At 47.4% G+C, this 27,569-nt stretch overlaps 1 protein-coding gene across 2 annotated transcripts in view; it reads left to right on the forward strand.

Annotated features, from left to right (window-relative positions):
• LOC126529764 (EGF domain-specific O-linked N-acetylglucosamine transferase-like) overlaps positions 1–27,569 on the forward strand; it is a 182,861-nt gene that overhangs the window by 51,600 nt on the left and 103,692 nt on the right. For both annotated transcript variants that reach the window (XM_050177270.3, XM_050177273.3), the window contains exons 6-7: positions 3,082–3,186; positions 12,003–12,109. In XM_050177270.3, the coding sequence (XP_050033227.1) occupies positions 3,082–3,186; positions 12,003–12,109 (212 nt within the window). The remainder of the gene's footprint in view (positions 1–3,081; positions 3,187–12,002; positions 12,110–27,569) is intronic.

The following is a 27,569-nucleotide window of genomic DNA, read 5'->3' on the forward strand; positions in this document are numbered from 1 at the left end:
CTGTCCAGCTTTTCCTCACATTCTTTTCCTGTTGTGCTGCTTTGTGCGCTAGCTTCCATGGCTGAGCTGTTTCTCATTGCTTCTTTTGACTCGAACTGTGCTGATAAATCCAGTGAAATTGCTCTTTTCAATGCTGTCAACAACATCAGCACGAAGCTCTCGGTCTCCACCTTCAGTGATTTGAGTGCCGATGAGTTGACTTGCACTCTGGCACTAGCTTGCGTAGTTCATCAGTTTCTCTAGGCTCAATAGCTTATGTTTATGTGTAGTTTATGTGTCATTAGTTTATGTGCAGCTCCACTGATTGCTCATGATATTCGAATGTTGTTTACAGTATTTTTATTGCTTCATCATAATTTTCGTCTGCAAGGTACTGAAGCCCTTCTATAGTAGATGCTGCCTTTCCGGTTAGAGATGCTAATAAATGATTGAACTGTTGTCTCTTGCTCATGTTATGTCTGAGGTGAACTGCTGACTTGTACTGAGCCCAGAAATGATTCCACTCCAAAGCTCTTCAACCAGACTTTGTCATTTCCAGCTTAGGTAGTTTAACTAGTTCTCTTGTGTCTTGTCCTGTACTTGGTGATGCCGCCTGCTTTGTTCTGTTGTTCAGATCCAATTGTACAGGCTCTCAAATTCTGAATTCTATTGTGGATGAGATCATCCTTATTTCCATGTCATACTCTATTATTCTTTCGAATTCAGCTTCGGCAGTAACTTCTGTCAGAAATTTCTCCATTTGTTCGTTGGCCTTCTTCAGGCTTTCACTTATTCCCTTAATCTGTGCCTGCATTGTGAGCAACTGTTCTCTGTTAGCCTCTTCATTAATTTGCTGTTCCGCTGCGTTGATGAGCTGTGTGACCTGGGAACAAAGCACTTTCCTTTTCTTTGTTACTACCGTATTTACACGACTGTAAGTCGACTCGAATGTAAGTGGACCCCCCAATATTGCGTGTGACAGGGGAAAAAAAAGAAGAGCATACCCGCGGGTGCATTCCATAACGAAAATTTATTAGTAGCTGGCATGGTCATTCATTTTTTCATTTATTGATACTGTCAGCCCAACTTTGGGCTATTACAGGAGTGGTAGGTCACAATACAAGCAACAATATATTTACAGGATAAAGAAAATAAAGTACATTTTGGGGAATGCACTGATAGTCGGACCATGGCAAATACAGCATGTAATACAATACCCAGGTGTACAGTATAACCATTTGGCCGAGTTATGGTCTACTGCTGGACTATTATGGTCGACACTGGACTACTACTCCTCACTAGGGCTGCCATCGTCATAGGTGCTACGGTCCCGAAGCACGTCGCCATCCAACGAAATTTCCCATTTGCATACTTAAGTGCATTTGCATACATACATACCGTATTTACTCGCATAATGATCGCACTCATGTAACGATCGCACCCCTGAATTTTGTCGTCAAAATTCGACTGAGGAAGCGCAGAAGTAGCATGTGGCCGGCAGTCAAAAAAAGAGCTACAGGGAAAGAGAAACAAGGTAAATATACCTGGTAGCAAAGCTTCCATAGGAGCCCATACGTTCAAAACATGGCGGTTCATCGGTGGTTCATGGGGCTTAGTGCCATCTGTATGTGGAGGGAACACTTCCGGCAGAAGAAAAAATAATTTGATGCCATATCTATTAAAAACAGAAGTGACATCCTTTTGTTTTCGAAGGCGCAAAATTTCTTTTGTTGGCCTGCCTTTAGAGCTACATATTCAAATGCTCCACCATTCGACTTGATGGGTGTTTCGAGTTTTCAGTGCAGAAAGCTATGCAGGAAAAGGCCAGCTGTACAGTTGTCTAAATTGTACCCCTGCACAGAATATCTTTGGAGGCCGAGGAAAGCTTTAGGTGTAGAGTGCTGATTCTATTGTCGGATGCCGAGCCCGTCGCCAGCGCAGTCGCACGAAAACAAGTACACAATTAACTGACGATCGTAACTCACTACTTTTGACTGAACAGGTCAAGACGCGATGAAGCTACCCGCGTTACCAAATTCAGACAAACTTTGACAAGCAAAAAAAGCACAACGTATGAGGGGGGCGTATTTCAACCGGTGAAATCTACGAGCGCACCTTTCTACACATTTTAAGAGCTGCATTGCATTATGAGTGATAACTGTGTCAGTGCCCCCTGTAATGATGGGCGCTGAAAAGTAATGTATTTGTTAATAACAATAAAATTAAATAAACTTGTATTTAATTAACTCATCATGAATATATAAAGTTGGCCAGGAATCTTATTTTCGTTGAATGAATCTAACTGTGTCTCGCTTGAATTAAAAAATGCTTTTTTCTTTCCCAATGTTTGTTCCCTCAAAACATAGTTGTGCTTCAATCGCTGCTCTCATAACCACCCTTGCTGATGTCGGTGACAATTTGTACTGAACCGCTTTTCGCCTGAAGCTTCGCAACCTGTTTGGATCGACCTTGAGAGAAACACACGAGCCGCGAGTGGTGTTTGCTCTTCCATGAACTATCTATACTCCCCGCAAGTGCCGCTCTTCTGAGGGTGCCACCACAAATGGAACAGCGGCACTTCCATGAACTATCGACATCCTCACATGAGTGCTGTGTGTGCTGTAAAACTCTAAAAAATGTTGAAAAACCCTTCCGAAAAGCGAACAAATGTGCGGGAGAGCGGAAAGCTACGGGTGGGGCCATAGAGCAAACATAAAATTGTTGCGCTATGTCCGTCCACGTCCTGTCCTTCCTTAATATCGTGTTTGTAAAACTGAGCGCAATATAACCATGAACGTTCACCAACTAGCCTACGTTGTGGCTCCCCTAATATCCGGTTGGTCTCGCCTTTTTTTTTTTTTTTTTGTGGTGCCATCTTTTGGTTTTGATTGTAAGTCGACCCCCCCACTTCAGATTTCCAAATCTTAAAAAAGAGGTCGACTTACAATCGTGTAAATACGGTACTTCATTGCTCATTTCTAGGTGGGTAACAATGATGTCTTACTTGTCAGTCAGCTGTTACGACGCTTGTGGTTTTCAGTTCGGTCTTGCTTGTGATGATGTCCACAAATGTGAGGTCCTGAGCGGTCCACCTCGACTCAGGTACCGAGAGGACATCCTGGGCCCTGGCCTTGTTGGCGGCTACTGTCGGCTCGACAAAGACTCTCTGCACCTTGAAGGGGACCACAAGAGCCCTTTACAATCATGGTGAGTAGAATGTGCCCAAGTGTTCGTTGTTTCACCCAGTACATGTTTTATATGCCAAACCCAAAGATACCTTGAAAAGCCATTTGGCTCATACCAAGTCTGGCTTGACAATATAACACTATTGTCACGTGGTGGTGATGTTGAAGAACACAGTAGCAAATACTGTGAAAGACAAAACTAACTTTTATTGGGCGAACCTGTGCCCACAAAAACAGGCTACACTTATAGCACAACGATAGCGGCGAACACGGTCAGCGATCGTCGAAAATCTGATCAGCGGGTCAAGTGCGTTGGCTTTTATACAGCAGTCATCGAAGGTTCCAGACTAATCATTGGGACCTGCATGCCTTCCACAAAGTTCTACAACATTCGAGTCACGCGATGACATCAGATAACACAAGGTTCGGTGAGAACAGACAGCGGATAGAAGCATCGATAACTTTCCAGAAACTTCGGATACATGCGGACGTGTCCCGCACTGTGCGATAACATTTGTTAGGCGGCGAAACGTGGTCGCCCGTTAAATATAAGTACACGTGTCAATACCCCCCTCTTAAAAAGCATCAACCCGATGCTGCAAACAAACGAAAGTAATAAAAGAAAAGCACTCATAACAAAGAAAACAACAAAATAAGGAAGTTCGTCAGCGTCCGTAAAAGGGTTTAAGACGCACCACGTGGACCACTTCAGATCGTGCGCGGCGTCGCTGTGAATACGAAATGCCGTCTGGCACGACCTCATAGTCCAGTGCGCCAATACGTCGGATGACCTTGTAGGGTCCGAAATATCGTCGCAGTAGTTTTTCACTGAGTCCTCGTCGGCGTATCGGGGTCTACACCCAAACACGGTCGCCGGGCTGGTACTCGACGAAGCGTCGTCGGAGGTTGTAGTGTCGGCTGTCGGTCCTCTCCTGGTTCTTGATCTGCAGGCGGGCGAGCTGTCGGGCTTCTTCGGCGTGCTGGAGGTAGGTAGCGACGTCAAGGTTCTCCTCATCAGTGACGTGCGGCAGCATGGCGTCGAGCGTCGTCGTCGGGTTCCTGCCGTAGACCAGCTTGAACGGCGTGATCTGCGTTGTTTCTTGCACCGCCATGTTGTAAGCGAATGTTACGTACGGCAGGACGGCATCCCAGGTCTTGTGTTCGACGTCGACGTACATCGCTAGCATGTCGGCGAGGGTCTTATTCAGTCACTCCGTAAGACCATTCGTCTGCGGGTGGTAGGCCGTTGTCCTCCTGTGCCTTGTCTGACTGTATTTCAGAATGGCTTGGGTGAGCTCCGCTGTAAAGGCCGTTCCTCTGTCAGTGATGAGGACTTCTGGGGCGCCATGTCGCAGCAGGATGTTTTCGACAAAGAATTTCGCCACTTCGGCTACGCTACCTTTCGGCAGTGCTTTTGTTTCAGCGAAGCGGGTGAGGTAGTCCGTCGCCACAACGATCCACTTATTTCCGGTTATTGACGTCGGAAAGGGTCCCAGCAAGTCCATCCCGATCTGCTGGAATGGTCGGCAAGGAGGCTCGATTGGCTGTAGTAATCCGGCTGGCCTTGTCGGCGGTGTCTTGCGTCGCTGACAGTCTCGGCATGTTCTGACATAACGGGCGACGTCGGCAGTCAGGCGCGGCCAATAATACTTTTCTTGTATCCTCGATAGTGTCCGGGAAAATCCGAGGTGTCCAGCGGTCGGATCGTCATGTAGGGCATGCAATACTTCTGGACGAAGTCCTGACGGGACAACAAGAAGGTAATTGGCGCGGACTGGTGAGAAGTTCTTCACTAGTAGATTGTTTTGAAGCGTGAAGGAAGATAATCCGTGCTTAAATGCTCTGGGGACAACGTCGGTGTGCCCTTCCAAATATTCGACGAGGCCTTTTAGCTCCGGGTCTGCTCGTTGCTGTTCAGCGAAGTCTTCCGCGCTTATAATTCCAAGGAAGGCGTCGTCATTCTCGTCATCTTGCGGCGGCGGGTCAATGGGTGCGCGTGATAAGCAATCGGCATCGAAGTGTTTTTGTCCGGACTTGTAGGTTACAGTGATGTCGTATTCTTGTAGTCTGAGGCTCCACCGCGCCAGTCGTCCTGAAGGATCCTTTATATTCGCTAGCCAACACAACACGTGACGGTCACTGACTACTTTGAATGGCCTGCCATAAAGATAAGGGCGAAATTTAGCTGTAGCCCAAACGATGGTGAGGCATTCCTTTTCGGTTGTAGAATAGTTGCCTTCCGCTTTTGACAGCAACTGGCTAGTGTAAGCTATCACCTGTTCAACTCCATTTCTTCTCTGGACTAGAACGGCACCGAGGCCTAGGCTACTGGCATCAGTATGGATTTCTGTATCGGCGTACTCGTCGAAGTGCGCAAGTACCGGCGGCGACTGCATGCGTCGTTTGAGTTCTTCAAATGCGTCGGCCTGCGGCGTTTCCCACTTGAAGTCAACATCACATTTAGTTAGACGTGTCAAAGGCTCGGCGATGCGTGAAAAGTTCTTGACAAAGCGCCTGTAGTAGGCACACATGCCAAGGAATCTACGCACTGCCTTCTTGTTGATGGGTTGCGGGAACTGTGCGATAGGAGCTGTCTTTTGCAGGTCTGGACGGACACCAGATTTGCTGATTACGTGGCCTAGGAACAGAAGCTCATCGTAAGCGAAGCGGCATTTTTCCGGCTTCAGAGTAAGCCCTGACGACTTGATGGCCTCCAGTACTGACGCAAGCTGCCTGAGGTGATCCTTGAAATTTCCAGCGAAGACGACGACGTCATCCAAATAAACGAGACAGGTCTGCCACTTCGATCCTGCTAACACTGTGTCCATGACGCGCTGGAACGTTGCAGGCGCCGAGCACTGTCCGAATGGCATAACCTTGAACTCGTAGAGGCCGTCTGGGGTGATGAAGGCCGTCTTTTCGCGATCTCTTTCGTCGACTTCTATTTGCCAATAGCCAGACTTGAGGTCCATCGACGAGAAGTATTTAGCGTTGCAGAGCCGATCCAATGCGTCGTCTATTCGTGGGAGGGGGTATACGTCCTTCTTCGTGATCTTGTTCAGACGACGATAATCGACGCAGAAACGTAGGGTTCCGTCCTTTTTCTTTACCAGGAAAACAGGGGATGCCCACGGGCTTTTCGACGGCTGGATGATGTCGTTGCGCAGCATTTCGATGACTTGTTCTCTTATAGCTGCACGTTCTCGCGGCGAAACTCGGTAAGGGCTCTGGCGGAGTGGTCAAGCGCACTCCTCGGTGATTATGCGATGCTTGGCGACTGGTGTTTGTCGAATCCTCGATGACGTCGAAAAGCAGCCTTTGTATCGTCGGAGTAGATTTCTGAGCTACTGTTGCTTAATCACGGGGAGACTTGAATTAATGTCGTAGTCTGATTCGGGAACCATCGTCGTCCGGGTAGATGCGGCGGAATCCGAGAGGACAAACGCATTACTGGTTTCCAGAATTTTCTCGATGTACGCGATCGTCGTGCCCTTGTTGATGTGCTTGAACTCTTGGCTGAAGTTTGTCAGCAACACTTGAGTTTTCCCTCCATGCAGTCGAGCGATCCCTCTTGTGACGCAAATTTCACGGTCTAGCAGTAGACCTCGGTTACCTTCGATGACGCCTTCTACGTCAGCGGGTGTTTCGGTGCCGACCGAAACAACAATACTCGAGCGAGGCGGTATGCTCACTTGATCTTCGAGAACACTCAAGGCGTGGTGACTGCGAAAGCTCTCCGGCGGTATCGCTTGATCTTCCGACGGCGTTATCAATTTTGACTTCAGATCTATGATTGCGCCGTGATGGTTCAGGAAGTCCATGCCGAGAATGACGTCTCGTGAACACTGTTGGAGGATAACGAAGGTGGCAGGGTAAGTCCAGTCATGAAAGGTTATTCTTGCCGTGCAGATTCCAGTCGGCGTAATGAGGTGTCCTCCAGCGGTCCGAATTTGGGGGCCCTCCCATGCAGTCTTAACCTTCTTCAACTGGGCGGCGATGTGTCCACTCATTACGGAGTAATCGGCCCCTGTGTCGACTAAGGCAGTGACTGCGTGGCCGTCGAGAAGTACGTCGAGGTCGGTGGTTCTTTGTCTGGCGTTGCAGTTGGGTCTTGGCGTCGGATCACGGCTGCGTCGTATTGAACTGAAGCTGGAACGTCGCGTCGTCAAGCCGTCTTTCGTCGGTGTAGTCTTGGCTTCCTGACTTCGTCGGGACGGCGGCGTGTCGTCATTAGGTCGTCGAGATGGTTTCTTTGTCGTCTTCGTCGGCGGCGGAGGATCTTCGTTAGTTCGACGAACAGCAACCGCACCTCCATCGGTTGCTGCTTTTCGTTTTCCGGATATGGACTCGCTGACCGGCCCGGGCTGGGCCAGTGTATGGTCGGCGCTGCGGCGAGAGGTAGCAGCCTGGTGATGGCGAACACGACGGTCGTCGAGAGCTCCACTGAGTAGCGGTGAGGTAGTCGGCGATATTGCAAGGGCGTTCACCTTGCTGCAGGCGCGAAGCGTTGACGGTGAAACCTCGCAGTTCCATCTCCCGGTATGGGCATCGGCGATACACATGGCCGGCTTCTCCGCAGTGATAGCAGAGCGGGCGGTGGTCGGGGGCTCGCCAAATGTCCGTCTTCCTCGCGTAGGTGCGCTGGGCGACGGGTGGGCGTGCTGGCGGCGGCGGCGGCGGACGACGGAATTGCGTCGTTGCAGGGCCCTGGCGTGCTCGCGGAGGGGGACCTTGATGGCGTGCGACGGCGGCGTATGTCATCGCTTCTGGCTGGGGCTGCAGTAATTGTGGTTGCAGCTCGGGAACTCCAAGCGATCGGTGCACCTCTTCTTTCACAATGTCGGCGATCGAAGCCACTTGGGGCTGCGACGAAGGCAGGACCTTGCGCAGTTTTTCGCGCACAATGGCCCTGATAGTCTCCTGAAGGTCGCCGAAATCCAGTCCTTGGATGGCATATTGCTGGGTGTGCATCTCCAGAGTTTTCTCGATCGTCGATGCCTCTGCAGAAAACTCAGCTACCGTCTTCGGCAGGTTACGAATAAGTCCTGCGAAAAGTTCTTGCTTGACACCCCACATCAGGAAGCGGACTTTTTTCTCCTCTGACATTTCCGGGTCGGCGTGCCGGAAAAGACGGGCCATCTCCTTTGTGAAGATCGCGATCGTCTCGTTTGGCAGCTGCACTCTGGTTTCTAGTAGTGCTTGGGCTCACTCTTTTCGCACGACGCTTGTAAACGTTTGCAAGAAGCCGCTTCGGAACAGGTCCCACGTCGTTAAGGTGGCTTCCCGATTCTCGAACCAGGTCCTGGCGGCGTCTTCCAGTGCGAAATAGACATGCCGCAGCTTGTTGTCGCTGTCCCAACTGTTAAACGTAGCGACCCTCTCATACGTCTCGAGCCAGGTTTCCGGGTCCTCGAATGTTGATCTGCGGAACGTCGGAGGTTTCCCGGGCTGTTGCAGCACGATGGGGGACGCTGGGGCTGCCATTGGGGTTGCCTTGTCCACAATCTTCTTGGTCTTTTCAGGTAGAAGTCCGTGCTCCGGGGGCAACTGTTGAAGACGGCGGCTTGCTCGATGCTCCGGGACTACGTTGGTGTTCTCTTTGCGGTCCGGGCTTGGATCACGGCTTGTCGGGGGCGTCCGGTATATGAACGAAAAGCACCTCCACCAGATGTCACGTGGTGGTGACGTTCAATAACACAGTAGCAATACTGTAAACGACAAAACTAACTTTTATTGGGCGAACCTGTGCCCACAAAACATGCTACACTTATAGCACATCGATAGTGGCGAACACGCTTGGCGATCGTCGAAAATCTGATCAGCGGGTCAAGTGCGTCGGCTTTTGTACAACAGTCGTCGAAGGTTCCAGACTAATCGTTGGGACCTGCATGCCTTCCACAAAGTTCTACAACATTCGAGTCACGCGATGAAATCAGGTAACACAAGGTTCAGCGACAACAGACAGCGGATAGAAGCATCGATAACTTTCCAGAAACTTCGGATACATGCGGACGCGTCCCGCGCTGTGCGATAACATTTGTTAGGGAGGCGAAACGTGGTCGCCCGTTAAATATAAGTCACTATATTACATGCCTGGACTTTTTAAATGACTCTTACTAGGAAGAAATGACTGTGCTTGTTTCGCAAAACTTTAATACATAGTACCAAGAGCAGTCTACAGTATTTATCTCTGGGTGAATATAAACAATGTTGCGGCTTCCAAAGCAATGGACTCGGAGACAGAGTCATCTCTGGCCTCCAGATGTGCTCAAGCCACTTGTCACCACTTGAAATATTTCTTCTCTTGGCAGTCTCGTTGGCCTTTAAGACACCTTTGTTGAAGGGTGGACTGTTGCTCTTCAATGCACTCTTAAATCTTCACATGCCACTGTGCATCTTTCAGTGTGAGCTTGCAGTCATTGAAAGTACCCATTGTCGTCCCCTCCGCGACTTTCAGGATACCTCACTGAGAACATTTTGTGAAGGAAAACTTGCAGGCTTTCTAGGACTTTGAAAAGCCTCACTGAATGCTCTTGTGAAAATACTGCGACATATGCTACAAGCTACCATGTTTTCCTAAATATAACGTTCACCTTTTTTTTAAAAAAGAATGAGTAATAATATTGTCTTTGCATTACAATCAGATATAAAACCAAAGCATTGTTCGCACTGTTGGCAACAGCCTACTGTAAGAGCCATCAAACGCAGCAGCATCATCATCATAAAATCGCTTAGGGGCACATTCTTGCAAAGGTTGCCCTTGGTTCATTTTCTGTTCGACTATGATCTAGAGCAGTTTTCTTGGCCAATAACTTTGGGGATACTATCACTTTCATGAGGTTTCACTTGACTCGACACCGAATGCATAGGCGTAATTGGCATCCAGTGTTTCTGGCACTTCACCAAGCTTGCTATTTGCGCACAATGCCAGGAACGCTGTTGGCCATATACTTCGACAAGTCCGATGCATAGTCTTGCAAAAGTGATAGCAGCGTACAAAGTGATCTCATGAAAATACCATCCCTGTGTGTTTAATATCTGTGGCTAATGAAACACAAATGGCAACGATGATGCGCCGCTTTCATAATGAAAGGTAATTAAAAATAAATTCCAATCTGTGAATAAATTCTGCACTTCTTGTTTCTTCTGATGGCCATGCTGTGTGTGTGTGCGTGTTCTGAATAAACAGCAGGTTTTATTAAGGTGCATTTTTCTTTTCCTGCTTTTAGCCCACAAAAATTGTGTGTGTGTTCATTCGGGGGTGCATCAGAATTGAGTAAATACAGTGCTAAGCTGGGGGGGGGGGCATCAGCTCAGTGATATTGTTTCATGCTTTGAATGAATTATGGGGTTTTACGTGCCAAAACCACTTTCTGATTATGAGGCACGCCGTAGTGGAGGACTCCGGAAATTTCGACTACCTGGGGTTCTTTAACGTGCACCTAAATCTAAGTACACAGGTGTTTTCGCATTTCGCCCCCATCGAAATGCGGCCGCCGTGGCCGGGATTCGATCCCGCGACCTCGTGCTCAGCAGCCCAACACCATAGCCACTGAGCAACCACGGCGGTTGTTTCATGCTTTAGACAAGCAGTTCATACACTTGGATGTGTAATGGATATTAGTGAACATTTGTCATTTGTTTTGCAACTCACTAGTTATATAAAGCTTCAGTTCTCTATTTTTTTCACTTTTTTCTCACTTTAACTTTAAAGTAGCTTCTGTTTTTAATTAACACTTTACCTATGTGGCTGCTTCGTAATGTAAAATTTTTTTTTTTTTCTTGATCTATGGATCCCCCTGACACTACTCTGAGAAGAGTTTTGTGGCTCTACCTTTAGATAAGACCCGCCGTGGTTGCTCAGTGGCTATGGTGTTGGGCTGCTGAGCACGAGGTCGCGGGATCGAATCCCGGCCACGGCGGCCGCATTTCAATGGGGGCGAAATGTGAAAACACCACCCGTGTGCTTAGATTTAGGTGCACGTTAAAGAACCCCAGGTGGTCAAAATTTCCAGAGTCCTCCACTGCGGCATGCCTCATAATCAGGAAGTGGTTTTGGCACGTAAAACCCCATAATTTAATTTTTAACCTTTACATAATTTTTGTAAATAATTGTTATCATTAAAGATTTTATTGAAGTCTTTGAAAGCTTGGTTGACTTGCACACACTCCCAGGCATGACTGAGACACAATTAACTCACATGATGGGGGAATGAATCTGGCACGCTACAGCATACCTGTTGTTTCTGAAGCAAGTGTCATAGCTGTGCATAGCTGCATTTGTCTCGTGTACTTTCACTTTCGAAATCTATTGGGCACACAGTTTGGTCCCTTTTCAGTGACTTTCAATGACCCTCTCTCTTATCTCTCGCTCGTGTAGTGCACAATTATTCCTTGTGTTGCAGCCATTGAAGTGCCAGAAAAACTGCATTTCTTACTTTTGCTCCTGTTACAGCAGTTGCCACTTCATGGCCAACTTTGTGACACTAGCACAAAGGCCCACACCAATCACATGTAGCAGATGCGAGCGACCAACTTGCATCGCTGAAACAGACGAAATTCATAATCATCTTCATTGATTGATTGATTGACTGATTGATTTATTGATTGATCTTTACTAGAAAAGGACTGACTTGAAGGCCTATACAGTGGAGTGAGGTGTTGCTCATCGCATTAATGTCACTAATCAGCTCCAAAAGATGAATGTGCCATCAATTTATACGTGTTAATCTTGTGTACCACATGCTTAGGCTGTAGCCAACTATTTTGTCAGGCTTTGCATACAAGCTACGTCTTTTCACAAATGCTGTCTGTTGGTGATGACTTGCTTCTCAACAGGTACGCTGAACTGGAGCACTTTGAAGAGTTCAAAGAGCTGCCTTTCGAGGAAAGTGGCTGTGATGTTATCCTGGGTCGGCCAACGGTCATCATGAAGCTCGATGCCAGTAAGCTCAGTGGGTCATAGCTAACAGGGCTTCTTTGTTCATTGAAAGAGAGTGTGTGTGCAGGTGTGCTAGTTGACTGACTGAAGCGTGCATTCATGTAATCCTCACTAACAAGAAAAAAATCATGTCCCTCAGCTCCCATGAGTCTTTTGCACTAGAAATAGATATTGCAGTTGTCTGAAATGTCTGTTAAATTATCTAAACCAGACACATATGATGCCTTAATTTGTAGCCTCTTGTGAAACCCCTGCATTGTTTAGTGAGTTTTGCAAAAGTTATGTTGACAAATTCGTCACAGAAAATATACAGCAGTGTGTATCAAACTTGTCCACTTTAGGTCTCCCAGCAGCTGCATTCTGCAAAGTATGATAACATTATTTGTTGATAAATTAGAGCTGTAAACTTGACAACATAGTTTTCTTTATTTCTATATTTTCCTAGTTTACGGGAACTTCCGCCAAAATATTATTAACTCAAATAAAATCTTTTCTCAAAAGTCATTGAATTCTAACTTTTCTAAATGCTAGAAGCCTCATCAAAGTCAATCCAGTGATTGCTAAAAAAAAAAAAGAGGGGCTTGGTAGGGGACATTTTTTTTTAATTGAACACTAGTGTTCAGAAAATGTGGGTCTAATATGTAATAACTAAATGCTGAATATTTCATCTTTTCTGAATAGGTATAAAAAAGATGGGACAGACTCAAGTGATAAAATGAACACTTACAAGTGCAGGTAACGTCATTGACAACTGAAAGTTAAGCCAAGCAGGTAGCCTGTGAATGAGAAACAAAAGAAGTTAGATGTCATCTTGTGGAGCCATAATAATAATAGTGATGAAGTGGAGGAGCTACATCACATCAAGAAATTTGTTTTGAGGGGGAGTCTCCACCGACAACTACCACTCCTCCCCAACTCACCTCTCTCTCTCTCTTTGTATATACAGTCGATCCTGGATATATAGAACCCGGATATATCGAATTATTAATTATCGAACAGTTGAAAAATCTCCTTAGGAATCCCATGCAAAAGTATAGCGCTATTGTTCACGTATATAGAACTCCCGTGCACCGGCATATCGATGTATCGAACTCCGTGCTGAGCTGCGCCCCGGTAAGTGCGCTTCTCCCACATATCCCACCCCTGCAAGTGCGCTTCTCCTCACGAAGATCTCGCGATGTTCCCGCCTCACGCGCACCGCCCCGCACTCTGAGAAAGGGGCATGTGGGTAAAATGCAAGTGACAAGGAGCACTTGGAGTGCGATTGGGTGTGAAAGGGAAGCTGGAGGGAAAAACCACGCTGACCGCAGGCGCCCGTTTCCTGTGTTTTGGTTGGCTGACACCGCTGGCGCAGCGAGACGAACGAGGTCAGTGCAGCTTGGACTTGTGGTAGTGCGGAGACGCGGAGCTATGCGTCTTTTGATTCGCTTTGTTCCTTTTATTCACTAGGCCAACGCCAAGGTTTGAGACTCGTGTGGTGCAGTGCGTTTTTTCTTTCCACTTTTGGCACGTGTTCCGGAGCCATGGCCGCAAGAAAACGCATGAGTTTGGATTTTTCAACAAAGGCGGACATCATTCGGTGGGTGGAGGCTGGGAAGAAAAAGTTGTCGGTCACCGCAGCGTTCGGAATTCCTCGCAACACCCTGAGTACGATCCTCAAGAACAAAGCTGATGTTAAGCTGAAGACGTGCAAGCTCTAGCGGATCGCGCTGATGCGGAGATTGTGGCTGACATCATGGGTGACGAGGACGCAGACTCGAGCAGTGGCGAAGGTTCCGACGAAGAGGACCAACAACCACCATGCACTGCAGCTGAACTTGCATCAGCTTTCAGCGTCATTCGCCGCTGTTGTGGCACAATGGAAGGAGCTGGCCTTTCTCATTTGGACACTGTCAACAAGCTTGAGGACAGCTTAATGAACTTGATGGTGCACAGGAAAAAGCAAGCAAAGGTCACAGATTTTTTTCTTCAGAAATAAAGTGCTCTGGTCATCGCGCTGTGTTTTTTTTTTTTTTTTTACGTGCCTTGGAGGCACAGATCGGTAAGTTCCCCTTAGTCACGACATCGGGAAACTGCCTTGAGATGTGTGGAGTTGTTAGAGAAGCTTTTGACATGCATATTGTTACGCATGAAGAAAACGAAGACTGGTGAACGTGCTTGCGGTCCCGAGTGGGGGAAGGAAGAAGAGAACAACGCTGAGTTGATCGACCAGCTGACCACTCTTGCGCTCACCTTCGCTACTTAATGTAAACGGTCCCCTTCATCCGTAAGGGTTATAAACGGTCTCCTTCCCGCGTAACAATATATTGTTACACACAAGGTGTTTAATGCAGAACCAGATGAATCTGGTTGATAGGCGCGGTTGTTGAAGAGAGGTCTCGCGGCAGCTTGGCTAACGTCGTTCTCCTCTTTCTTTCCTCTGGTTGTCTGCGCGGCAGGCGTGGTTCATGACAGCTTGTGACATTTCTCCGCTGGCAGACGAAGCTCGCCGGGCGAGTCAGTCATCTCGTGGGTTGTAACGCCTCAGACATGCGACGTGTGTCACTTCAGCCTTGGCCGAGCGTCGTCCACTGCTCGTGAGATGTGCAATGCGGTAGTTTACTTCACTGAGGCGCTCCAGAATAACGTAAGGGCCGACGTAGTTGGCGAGAAACTTCTGGCATAAGCCACGCTTACGCAACGGCGTCCAGAGCCACACAAGGTCACCAGGATAGAAGTAAACGTGGCGGTGACGCCCGTCATAGCGTATCTTGGACCGGTCCTGCAATGCTAGGGTGCGTAGCCTAGCGAGGGGTCGGGCTTCTTCTGCTCGACATAGGATCTCATCAATTGATTCGTTGTCATGAGTGAAGTAGGGAAATATGGTGTCGAGGGTATAGCGCGGCGGGCGAGCATACAGAAGGAAAAATGGTGAGTAACCAGTGGTCTCGTGTCTCGTGGTATTGAAGGCATAGGTAATGAAAGGCAAGATACTGTCCCAATTCCTGTGTGCTGAATCGACGTACATGGACAGCATGTTGGCAAGCGTTCTGTTTGTGCGCTCGACCAGACCATTAGTTTGTGGATGGTAGGGCGTAGAATGGCAGAAGCTACATGAACACAGACGAAGGGTTTCTTCAACCACGTCCGCGGTAAACTGTCACCCACAATCGCTGATTACTATGCGAGGAGGTCCATGTCGGAGTCTAACGTTAGCCAGCAAGAAGATAGAAACTTCTGTAGCTGTGGCCGATGGCAATGCGGCGGTCTCACAATAGTGGGTAAGGTGATCTACGCAAACAATAACCCAACGATTACCCTTGGAGGATCGCGGGAAGGGCCCAGAAGATCTATACCAACTTGCTCAAAGGGGACGCTCGAAGGGGGAACTGGTTGAAGCAGGCCATGTGGCGCTTGTGGTGGACGCTTGTAGCGCTGGCATTGAGAGCAGCTGGCGACGTACCGTTCGATATCTTTCCGCATCTTAGGCCAGTAAAAACGTTCTTGAGCCCGGTAGAGTGTACGTGTGGAACCAAGATGACCGGAATTTGGGTCATCGTTCATGGCGTGTAATACTTGGTGGCGAAGGTTCTTGGGGAGAACAAAAAGGTAGCGTACACCGGTGGTCGAGTAGCTCTTCCTATACAGCGTGCCACCATCACGTAGGCGAAAGCAACTGCCAGCAGGTGACTCCTGTGCTGCCGCGAAGAGCGGTTGTAAGCTCTCGTCCTTGTGCTGCTTAGATATGACGGTACCCATATCCGGAAATTCCGGGGACACAAAAGCGATGTATTCATCAAAATTGTCCGCATGACATTCAGTTGTTTGAAGTGGCATCTGAGAGAGACAATCAGCGTCAGCATGTCGCCGGCCACTTTTGTAGCAAATAACGAAATCGTATTCCTGTAGACAGAGGGCCCAGCGCGCTAGTCGTCCGGAGGGATCCCGCAGATTCACAAGCCAGCATAGCGAATGATGATCTGTTATCACAGTGAAGGGACGCCCATAGAGATACGAACGAAACCGTTGAACGGCGAAGATGACCGCGAGACACTCTTGTTCGGTAACTGTGTAGTTGCGCTCGGAGCGGCTCAAGGACCGGCTAGCGTAAGAGATCACATGCTCACTGTCGCCAATACACTGAACTAGCACAGCACCGATGCCTACGCTGCTGGCATCGGTGTGAATCTCAGTTGGTGATGAAGGATCAAAGTGGCGAAGAATTGGTTGGGATGTCAACAGGAACTTGAGCTGGCGAAACGATGAGTTGCAATCTGCAGTCCACTCAAAGGGAACGCCTTTTTGGAGAAGGCATGTAAGGGGATGAGCCATGTCAGCAAACAGGGGAATGAATCGGTGAAAATAGGAGCACAAGCCCAAGAAACTTCTTAACTGCTTGACAGAGTTGGGTACTCTAAATGCTTCTACGGCCGCAGTCTTTTGTGGATCTGGTCGGATGCCTTCTTTAGCGACCAGATGGCCTAGCACAAAAGTTTGTCGTTCCCCAAAACGGCATTTTTTTAAATTGAGCACAAGACCCGCTTTCTCCAAGCAGTTCAAGACCAAATCCAAACGTTTGTTGTGCTCACTAAACGTTCGCCCGAAGATCACAACGTCGTCTAAGTAGCACATGCAAACTTCCCATTTTAAGCCGCGTAATATCGTGTCCATGAACCTTTCGAACGTTGTGGGCGTGTTACACAACCCGAAAGGCATCACGTTAAACTTGAATAGTCCGTCGTGTGTTACAAATGCTGTCTTTTCTCTGTCGTCCTTGTGTATAGGAATTTGCCAGTAACCTGACCGTAAATCGATTGAGGAAAAGTAAGATGCCGCAAAGAGACAGTCGATGGCGTCGTCAATTCGTGGGAGCGGATATACATCTTTCTTAGTAACGGCGTTTAGGCGACGGTAATCAACACAGAACTGCCACGTACCGTCTTTCTTTTTTACCAATATCACGGGGGCTGCCCAAGGACTAGATGATTCTCGAATGATGCCTTTACATAGCATTTCTTGGGCCTGATCGCTGATTATCTTGCGTTCTGACGGGGATACACGATAGGGTTTTTGTCGGATTGGCTGGGCGGCCCCTGTGTTGATGCGGTGATGAGTTCTGGACGCAGGAATTGATGGCGGGCCATCGTGCTGCGCAAAGTCGAATACCGAGGTATGTTTCGAAAGCAGGGCCATCAAAACTCGACGCTCGTGATCGCTGAGTGACTTATCAATCATGGAAAGTATCTTCGAGCGCCCGAGGCTCGAGACACTGGTTGCTCCTCCAACGTGGAGCTCTGTAAGTACTGCCACCGATACGGGCGAGTCTTCCTGAAACGTGGCAATCTTTAGGCCTTGAGGTGCACTGCCGCTTCAGTGGAACAGTTTAGTGCCCACAGCCCCGCGCATCCATTGGTCACTGAGACCACGCAGTGCGGAACTAACATGTTTTTCTTGAGGCAGTTCCGATGTACAGGTTCCACTGCAGCATAGAACGAGATAGGAGTTGGAGATGAACAGGCGACGGCAACACGCATCGCGGATAAGGCGGGCACAACTGTATCCTCAGACACGCACAACACACTCTCCGGGCAAGCTTCACCTTCAAAGAGCACAGGTGAAACACTGGTGTCGACACTGAGTTCTCCCGTCCGGCAGTCAACATTTGCACCACACAAATGCAAAAAGTCAATCCCCAGAATCACGTCATGCGAGGAGCGAGGAAGGACAGTAAACTCTGCATTAAAAACTTTCCCACCCAAAGACACATCCACGTTACACACACCAACCGGGTATAAGGATTCACCACTGACTCCACGGAAACTTGTGCACTGGTCCCAACGAAACATAACCTTGCGTCCCAGAAGGCCTTTAAACCCCACACTAATGACCGAGACAGTTGCTCCCGTGTCGACTAAAGCCATTGTAGAGACCCCATCAATCAGTACATGAACCTTATTCTTCAGCATGAAAATAGTTGGAGGCAGTTGAGTCGGCAGCACACATTTTCCAGCGACCTCACCTCCATCGGCCGCGCTGGCTAGTTTCCCGGCGGGGGCGACACGAAACGGCGCCGAGGCGATGGTGACGTGAATCGCGGCCGAGGGGATGGTGATCGGGAGGCTCGGAAGGCTGGTGGTGGCGTCAGAGTACGGTCGGAGGCAGGGGAGCGGTAGTGGTTCTGGGTTCTTTCTTCTCCAAAGTAGGTCTCCTGGGCGGTGCATCGGTCCTCTCGAAAGTGGCTTCCTGAGGTGGAGTCTCCTGGCCACTGAGTGCGCAGTTGACGACCGCTAGACCGCATAGTCGGCGCTTACGATCCGTAGTTTGATGCTCGGCGTCGGCTACAGTACCTAGCTATATGGCCAGGCATGCCGCAGCAGTAACACACTGGCGAAGGGCGAACTTCAGAATGCGGATCGAAGTATTCTGCCGAAGACATCGGTTGAGGGTAACGAGGCTCTTCCCCTTGAAAGTCGTAGGTAGCGGCGAGTCGTCGTGGACGAAAGTTGCGTGAGCGTGGATCAAAACGTTGAGGGGGCGAATCATTGCGTGGTGGTTCGGTCGTAATGTAATGCAGTTCGTCTCTGGAGCCGTTAAGATCCGCGACGTTCACCGTGTGGTTCCAAGTAGCCGAAGGGGGTTCCCAAAGAGTGTCTCGGGAAGCGGAGGAGCTGCAACGTGGCGCCGCATAACGTGCCTGTTCGTCATGTCGCTGGAGCTCCTCGCGAACTATCTGGCGAATGTTCCGGGGAAGGCCATTCCAATCCACTGCTGTGCGAAGAAAAAATGAGGCTGCAAAAGTAGTGGTGCGAGCACGTGCGCGTGCGATTGAGTAAGGATGGGACGTACGGGGGGGATATGCGCGCCGGTGGGATGATATACGGTGCTTGATTGAGCGGACTGTGAAATAATTTGTGGAACAAACAAAGACTGGCGATGCGGCGACGCACAGAAAGATTAGCAAGATCAGTTTTACGTTTTAGGGATGATATGCTTATGTCGTATGAATATGAAGAATGGATGAACCTAGTGGCACGATTTTGTACAGATTCTAGTTCGTTTCTTAAATATGCTTGATGCGGGCTCCAGATGGGTGCTGCATATTCTAGTTTCGATCTGATGAGTGATTTGTACGCGAGAAGTTTTATGTCTGATGGTGCGTGACGCAAATGACGCTTTAAAAAACCGAGGTATCTGTTCGCGGATGATATGATATTGCTGATGTGTGCGTTCCATGAAAGGTCAGAGGATAAGGTGACGCCTAGATATTTGTATGTTTGAACTTGTTCGACAGTGGAGTGGGAGATCAGGTATGAAAATGATAGGGGATTAAGTTTGCGATGAAAGGAAACGAGCTTGCATTTAGTAGGGTTAAGCTTCATTAACCAAAGATCGCACCACTGTTGTACAAGGTTAAGGTCATGTTGGAGTGTAGTTTGATCAGAAAGCTTTGTTATTGTGCGATAGATGACACAGTCGTCGGCAAATAAACGGATATGGGAGGATACATGTACAGGCAGGTCGTTAATATATATGAGGAACAGGAGGGGTGCGAGTACAGATCCTTGGGGGACGCCGGATGCTACAGGGAGGGAGCTGGAGCGGCTACTTTTAATTGAAACAAACTGGGAGCGTTTGTTGAGAAATGCTACGATCCATGCGAAAACGTTAGGGTGCAAATTCAGCTGGGAGAGTTTTAGTATAAGGCGTTTGTGTGATACTGTATTGAATGCTTTAGCGAAGTCGAGAAAGATTGCATCGGTCTGAAGGTTGAGGTCGAGATTAGAGTGCAGATCATGAAGAAATATGGCAAGTTGGGTTTCACAAGATAAAGATTTACGGAATCCGTGCTGGGAAGGATGAAAAAAATTGTTAGTGTCAAGGAAGTGCATAATGTGAGAGTATATGACGTGTTCCATAATTTTGCATGGAACGCTTGTTAGAGAAATAGGGCGGTAATTTAGCGGGGATTGTTTGTTACCTGATTTGTGGACTGGAATGACTTTGCCCTCTTTCCAGTCGTCTGGTAAGATTCCTGTTTCAAGTGAAAGTGAAAAGAGCATCGAAAAATACATTGCAATAATTTCTTTAGTATTTTTTAACAGTTTTGAGTTAATGTCGTCGACACCAGCCGATGATGAAAGTTTTAATTTGTCAATGAGTGATGAAATGCCAGCGACAAAAATTTCAGCAGGGGCCATCATTGGCAGTGTCGCAGTAGGTGGCGTAGGAAGAGGCAAGTCGGCTTCTTCAGTGAACACGGATGAAAACACGATGTTAAAAGTGTCAGCACAAACAGCTTCGCTCATAATTTCGTCTTTATCACTTGTAAGTGTGATGTCATGTGTTTGTTGCGGGTTTATGACTTCCCAAAATTTTCTAGGGTTAGTTTTTAGAATTTTAGCTAAGTCGTTATGATAAAATGTTTCTCGTGCTTTCCGAATTGCAGTGTAATAAGCGTCTTCCGCAGAATAGTACCTGTCCCATGCGCTCGGACTTCCATCACATTTCGCAGTACGAAAAAGGCGCTTTTTCTTATTTTCGAGTCTTTTTAAATTTTTACAGAACCATGGTTTATTTTTATTGGCAAGAAAGCTCGCCGTGGGGATGAATTTATTAGTCAGGTCAGTAATTTTGTCTTTAATCACTAGCCAGTTGTCATTGAGGGAACGGGAAACGAAATTGGATTGGAAAACAGGCACAAAATCTCGTAATTCATTATTAATTGCTTCATAGTTAGCCTTATCGTACAAGTGAATTGTTTTGCGGAAGACGGAACGTGTTTTGGGGACGAAGTTGAAAGTGGTATGAATGACTTTGTGATCGCTTATTTCTCGTAAATATGCGATAGATTTTAAGCTTTCGGGGTTATTCGTTAGTAGAAGGTCTAGAATGTTTGAGGATTCACAAGTGACGCGCATCGGTTCTGTTACTTGTTGGATGAGGCCAAAGTTGAGACAAACATTAATAAATTCGCTTGCTTCGGTATTTCCTGAAGTTGGTGAAGCCTGATTGAGCCAATTAATGCTAGGGAAGTTGAAGTCTCCATAAAGGAGGATGTGTGCATTGGGGTGTTTTTTAGTAAGCTGGGATAATATTTCATTAAGTTCGAGGGCGAAATCTGGATCAGTTCGAGGGGGCCTGTAGAATACCCCAAGTATTATTGCTTTGGGAGGGGCATGACACATTACCCATAGCGATTCCAGTTGTGAAGATGTACTGATTAGAGAGCATGATAGTTCTGTGTTAGTGGCGATGAGTATGCCCCCGCCACGTGCATTTTTGCGGTCGTGGCGAAAAATGTTAAAGTTCGGCAAGTCAGCCAGTGCCTCCGTATCTGAAATGTCGTCATTGAGCCATGTTTCTGTTAGTATCAGTATACTACTGCCGGTTGATTGTACTAGATTAGACAGGAGCACGCGTTTCGGAAGAAAACTACGTATGTTAGTATAAAGTACAGAAAATGAAAGATTCGCTCTTGCGCATTTATGGTGCTGATGGCGTGGTTGCTGACGGCGACATGATCCCTACGATATGGCTTTGACAGTTCCTGATGCAGTGTCAAAGATATAACGCTGGGCTCCAATATGCAATGTTTTGTAATGTAATGAAAATGGTACGGATTTGCTCCTAGCAAAGGCAATGAGCTGTTTTCGGGCGGTTCGAACTGGACGCGTGAAGTCTTCCCCAATGCTGAAATTTGTGCCTTTTAATTTTGGACCGTTTGAGAGGATAGATTCTTTAGTTTTGAAGGATGAAAGCTTCACTATGATGGGTCGTTTGTGGTTAGTGGTGTAACGCCCTAGTCGATGTGCTCGCTCTATATCTTTGGGCTCGACTATAAGACCAAAGCGTTCAAGACAGTGGCTTACGATTATTTGCTCCGATTGAACGTATGTTTCCTTCGGGTTAGTGTCAGGAAAACCGTAGAATATTAAATTGTTGCGCCGGGAACGGTTCTCGAGGTCGTCAAGGCGCTCTTCAATATCGCACATACGATGGGTTAGTTGACCGGTCTTAGTGCAAATGGCATCAACTTCTGTTCGGAGAGCTAAAAGATTTTTGCAGAGATTTTTTAAGTCTGTGAGGCGGGTGCTTAGATTAGCAATAGTGCAGTTTGTGCTCGTTAGCTGGGTTTTGAGGCTCTGCATCTCGGATATTAGTGTGGCCTGGCCAGTAGACAATTTTTTTAGTTCGTCGAGGACGGCTTTTTCAGGACTGGGGTTTGTCTCTATGTCCCCTGATAGCAGTAGCAAGGCACATATGACTTCAATACATTCAGAAATAAGTAAAATGCAGCACTGTGGGCTTGGCAGCTGCACCAAAAAGTAATCACTTGATTTTTTAGAAGGAGCTTGATACCAACTACTAACCTGCATGATCAGGATGAACTGGTTAGCGGTCTGTGTGGTGGCACAGCCGCGAAGCCCACAGTGCGCAGTGGACGGTGGTTGCAGCTTTATAGGTTGCACATATGATGTTGTCGATGGCGATACGGTAGCTGGATTAGTTTCGATGATCCACAGCGGTGCTGGAGGCGCTGTCAAACGTCCTGAAGCATGGGCGACAGGGAGGAGGCAGACGCTGGGTTCGCTTCCGTTGGCAGCAGGCACGAAGTTTCCCGAAGTGGCAGAAGAGGCTGCCAAGAAGGTAGACACGAGCAGGTCGACGATGATGCGGGCGAAAACCTGCATGATCAGGATGAACTGGTTAGCGGTCTGTGTGGTGGCACAGCCGCGAAGCCCACCAATTCGATATTTCGAATTATCGATATATCAAACTATTTCGCGATTCCCTTCGAGTTTGATATATCCGGGATCGATTGTGTGTATATATATATATATATATATATAATATGATTTGGGTAGCTGAAACAACGCTTTGCTTAACTTTTGACAAAAGTTTTTCATTGCTAATGTGTGCAGCCACTTCGCATCAAATTATGCTATCATCCTTATGCTACATTTAAAAACGATGATACGGAAGCAAACTAAAATTTCATTTACGAATTGATGCATATATGTAATGTATGTCAATGACCTAGCTTGTACATGACTTTGAAAAACAAACAGCGCAAAAGACGGGGCGAAGCATAATCAAGACAGTGCACTATCGTGCATCTTCTTGTTTACAGGCCACACTTGTTGCAGCCCAGATCGTCTACCGAGTGATACAGCCATGGCTATGTATGGAAGAGGGCAGGCACTATTTTGCAAGTTGCCTATCAGTCAATCGTGCTTTTGGCCTTGTGGGCATGCTATATTATTCTGGATTTAATTATACAGGAACGAAGCTTTGTGCTACAACTTCGATGGTATCATATGATGTAAGTGTCACTCACTTTTAGTGACCTGCTGTCCGACTTGTTTGAAGAGATGTTTGGAAGTAACTTGCAATCATGGTATTGTAATCATCATGGAATGCATAATTGTTATTTGATGACATTCAGGAATTGATGAGGCAGACAGTCCAAAGCAGGGCCGCTTTCTGTTCAGAAGCCTTTGCGAAAATGACTGCATCTGTAGTTTGCAGCAAAATAAGAGCCAGTAGCTTTGATAGATTTGAAAGTGTCGTGTCTCTTCACACCCGTCTAGTCAGATTATAGCCTAGACGTTTAGTTAAGATGGGCTCTCTGCAGCAAGCAGCATGTGTTACGATGGGGTAGGTGCAGCTAGGCGACTGGCCACGGCCGTCTGGTGTTGAGTGTTGGGATGCTCTTCCTATGTCCATAATTATCCGCCGACTTCAATCTTGATGCCTTTTAGGTGCACCCCCCCCCCCCCCCCTATCCATCACCCCACTCTCCTCCTTAAAATTCATTTCTGTTGGTCTCTGTCGTGCTCTTCAACATTCACAGGGTTGTTGAATGGCGCGGTGGCCCCTAACATTCCTATATTTTTTTTATGGCCTTTCAATGGACTTCGAGGCCATTCACCAGCCTGCCCTCCCACCTGTTGCTTGTGGCAGTTTCTTAGCTTCCCTGGACCAGCACCCCTGTCCTTGATATATTTTGCCGTTCGCAAATCAGCGTTCTGTAGGTCTTTCTTTCCTGTCCTGTTCTTTGCCTCGTTTTCATTCTTACCATCATGTACAAACTAGCCTGACAGCAAGCTCTTCTCAAGTTTATTGACATAATGAAAGTCAGAAACAAGGGGAAGAAAAAGATGGGGTGGAAGTGCTTATTATGTGTATCCTAGACAAGCAAGTCGCAATATTTTCGGAATGCTTCTCTTACGCGCAGCATGGTCGACGATTCGGTCAACTACCAGAGATGAGCAGCACTTCAATGACATGAAGGCTTGGTGGGGAGCAACCAATGCCACAAAGTTTTATGCTCATGCTCGTCCCACCTTTACCTGTCTGTGGAATTTTAGTGCTGATCCCCCTCTCAGCATGATCTGGAATGATGTAGAGGCGCACCATGAGTGGGGCCACAATGTTCTGTTCATGGGAGAGGGGATCACCCTCCCTGACAACCCCCTCGCCCCCTTCGGACCGCCACTAGCTCTCGCCTTGCTTTCACATTCAAGCTTGCCATCCATGTCGCCCTTTTGGGACCCACCTCCTGAAACTTTCTATAATGTTTAAAAACAGTGCTACCCACACAGGACACAGAAAAGGGAATGGGACCACATACCTTTCTGTTCCGTGAGAAAATGGGCAGGGGGAGGGGGGGGTCAACCCCCCACACCCCTCGTGGCTATGCCAATGGTGGACACTACTACATGCAAGTCAAATTGTGGAGTTACGTTGGCTAATTAACAAATTTCCAGTAATTTTACTTGTAATTAGTTGGCAGTAGTGCACATGTACCCATCACAGAGTTTAAGCCAACCAGTAATGAATACAGTTAGCAGAAACCCTATGCTCAGCACCATATATAAGAAATATGTACTTAGAATTTGCGGCGAAATGCATCAATTTTCAGCAGTGCATTGGGTTATTGTCTTTGTCTATGTTGTGCTGGAGCTAACCAGTTGTACAGCTCTCACCGCTTAGCCCGACAATGTGTATTACTCAATGCTGTACGACACCACACACCACATGTGTGATGAAAACATGGTGATGCACTTAAAGGAAGAACTTAATTATGCAAACAGTAGAGGTATAATAGGTCTGCCGTCAGTCTATGAGGCTGCAGGCTGTTGTAAAAAATTCAGCTGATCCATGCTTTCGCTCGGTGAATGGTGCCTCCAACAGCAGCAGTCATTCTTGTAAAAAGAAATTCTGACATTTATTTATTTATCTTCAGTACTGCCAGTCTCATTTTGGTACCATAGCAGGTGGGCATATGATTGTATGATGTATAATTTATACAGTGAAGAATGAGGCGTATACCTGTGCATAACAGTATCTCAATGTGCAGTTATAACAAGCCGGTTCGATGCAAATATTTGTAACAGTTATTGTGCTCACATATAATAAATGAAAATTACCAAGTACTGTGAAATCCCGATTATTCAAAATCTCTTCATTTAAATTGACAGTTAAATTGAACCGCTCTATTGGTCACGGAAAAGTCCTGCTTATTAGAATGTAGAAAAACTCCTGCATATTGAAACTCTAAAAGCCACGCAACAGTTATATTGAGCAAAGTCTCTCGCTCCCTGCACCACTCTTCAGACAAACCCAAGCCAAAGGCCAAAGTTCAATGCATTGCTAGCTACAGTAAGGTCACGTGCCATAAAAATGACAAGAAAAGAGATGGCACGGGAAGCGGACACCGAACTGGAGCAAGCAGAGCAGCATGTGCCCTCCTTTTAAATCTGGTTTAAAACAAGCAGGAAGAGCCCCCAACATGCTTCTTCACGTTACCGCATGCTCACCGTCATTGTAGCTTTGTCATTCGATGCTCCTCATGCTGTTGTCAGCATACAATTGTCATGGCACACAGTCGTAACACATCGTCGTCACACTGCTGTAGTGATACCGTCATGATCATTCAATTGTTGTCATTCCAGCCTCGTGATCTGACTTTCGTCGGGCTGCCATTGTCAGTCCTTCTACATTGACCCAGTGGTCGAAGTTGTCAAATAGCTTAAGCCACAAGGTACAGTTGATCCCGGATTTATCGAACTCGAAGGGGATTGCGAAATAGTCCAATATATCAATAACTCAAAATATAAAATATACATGTCAAAAGCTTCTCTAACAACTCCACACATCTCAAGGCAGTTTCCCGATGTCGTGACTAACGGGAACTTACCGATCTGTGCCTCCAAGGCGAGTAAAAAAAGAAAAATACAGCGCGATTACCAGAGCACTTTATTTCGGAAGAAAAAAATCTGTGACCTTTGCTTGCTTTTTCTTGTGCACCATCAAGTTCATTAAGCTGTCCTCAAGCTTGTTGACAGTGTCCAAATGAGAAAGGCCAGCTCCTTCCATTGTGCCACAACAGTGGCGAATGACGCTGAAAGCTGATGCAAGTTCAGCTGCAGTGCATGGTGGTGGGTCCTCTTCGTTGGAACCTTCACCGCTTCTCGAGTCTACGTCCTCGTCACCCATGATGTCAGCCACAATGTCCGCATCAGCGCGATCCGCTACAGCTTGCACGCCGTCAGCGCTGACGAAATCGTGTGCTGTAACGCCGCCTGGGAATGCTGAGAGCTCGCGAAATTCGCTGTCCAGGCATCCAGTGTCATCGTCTTCACTGTCAAGACATCTGTCGTCTGCAGCTACCACAAAGACTGCTTTGCGGAAGCAGTTCACAATTGTGCTTTTCTTCACATCGTTCCAAGCACCAGCCAGCATTTGAATGGCTCCGAGGATGTCCACCTCGAGTTCTATTCCTAATCGAAGGTTGATTAGGAGCCTGTGCACCAGTCATCGTCTGTACCCAACCTTAAACGCTTTCACAATGCCTTGGTCGAGAGGCTGAAGTTTTGCCGTCGTGTTTGGCAGCAGAAATTTGAGGGTGATCTGCTTTAATTGGCAGACAACATGATGGGCAGAACAATTGTCAAGAAGAAGACAAACTTTGCGGCCAGACTTCTCCAGTTCGGCATCCCACGCCTGTAGCCACTCAACGAAAAAATTTTGTGTCATCCAAGCTTTCTTATTGGACGCGTATCGAAGCGGGAGGCCTTTCACGTTCCTAAAGCAGCGTGGCGACCTGCTCTTTCCGATAACAAATGGCCATAGTTTGCATGACCTATCCATATTTGCAGCAAGCAAAATCGATACGCGCACTTTGCTGTTCTTTCCACCATGGCATGCAGTGCCCTCCAGATGCAGAGTCTTGTTTGGCAGCATTTGGGAAAACAGTGCTGTCTCATCTACGTTGAACCTTTGCGATGGCAAAAAGCTGTCTGAAATATTTGGCCACTCTTCAGACAACCACTTCTTCATGTGACTTGTGCTAGTCACCTCGTTTTCACCCGAAAGGGTCTTTCCGACGATGCTGTAGCAACTCTTAAATCGCTACTGCCAACCAGTGCCACCAGTGAAGCTTTCTTCTCCAAAGGCCACAGCAAACCGATTGGACTTCT

This window comes from Dermacentor andersoni, chromosome 9 (assembly GCF_023375885.2).
Source record: "Dermacentor andersoni chromosome 9, qqDerAnde1_hic_scaffold, whole genome shotgun sequence".
Lineage (NCBI taxonomy): Eukaryota > Metazoa > Arthropoda > Arachnida > Ixodida > Ixodidae > Dermacentor > Dermacentor andersoni.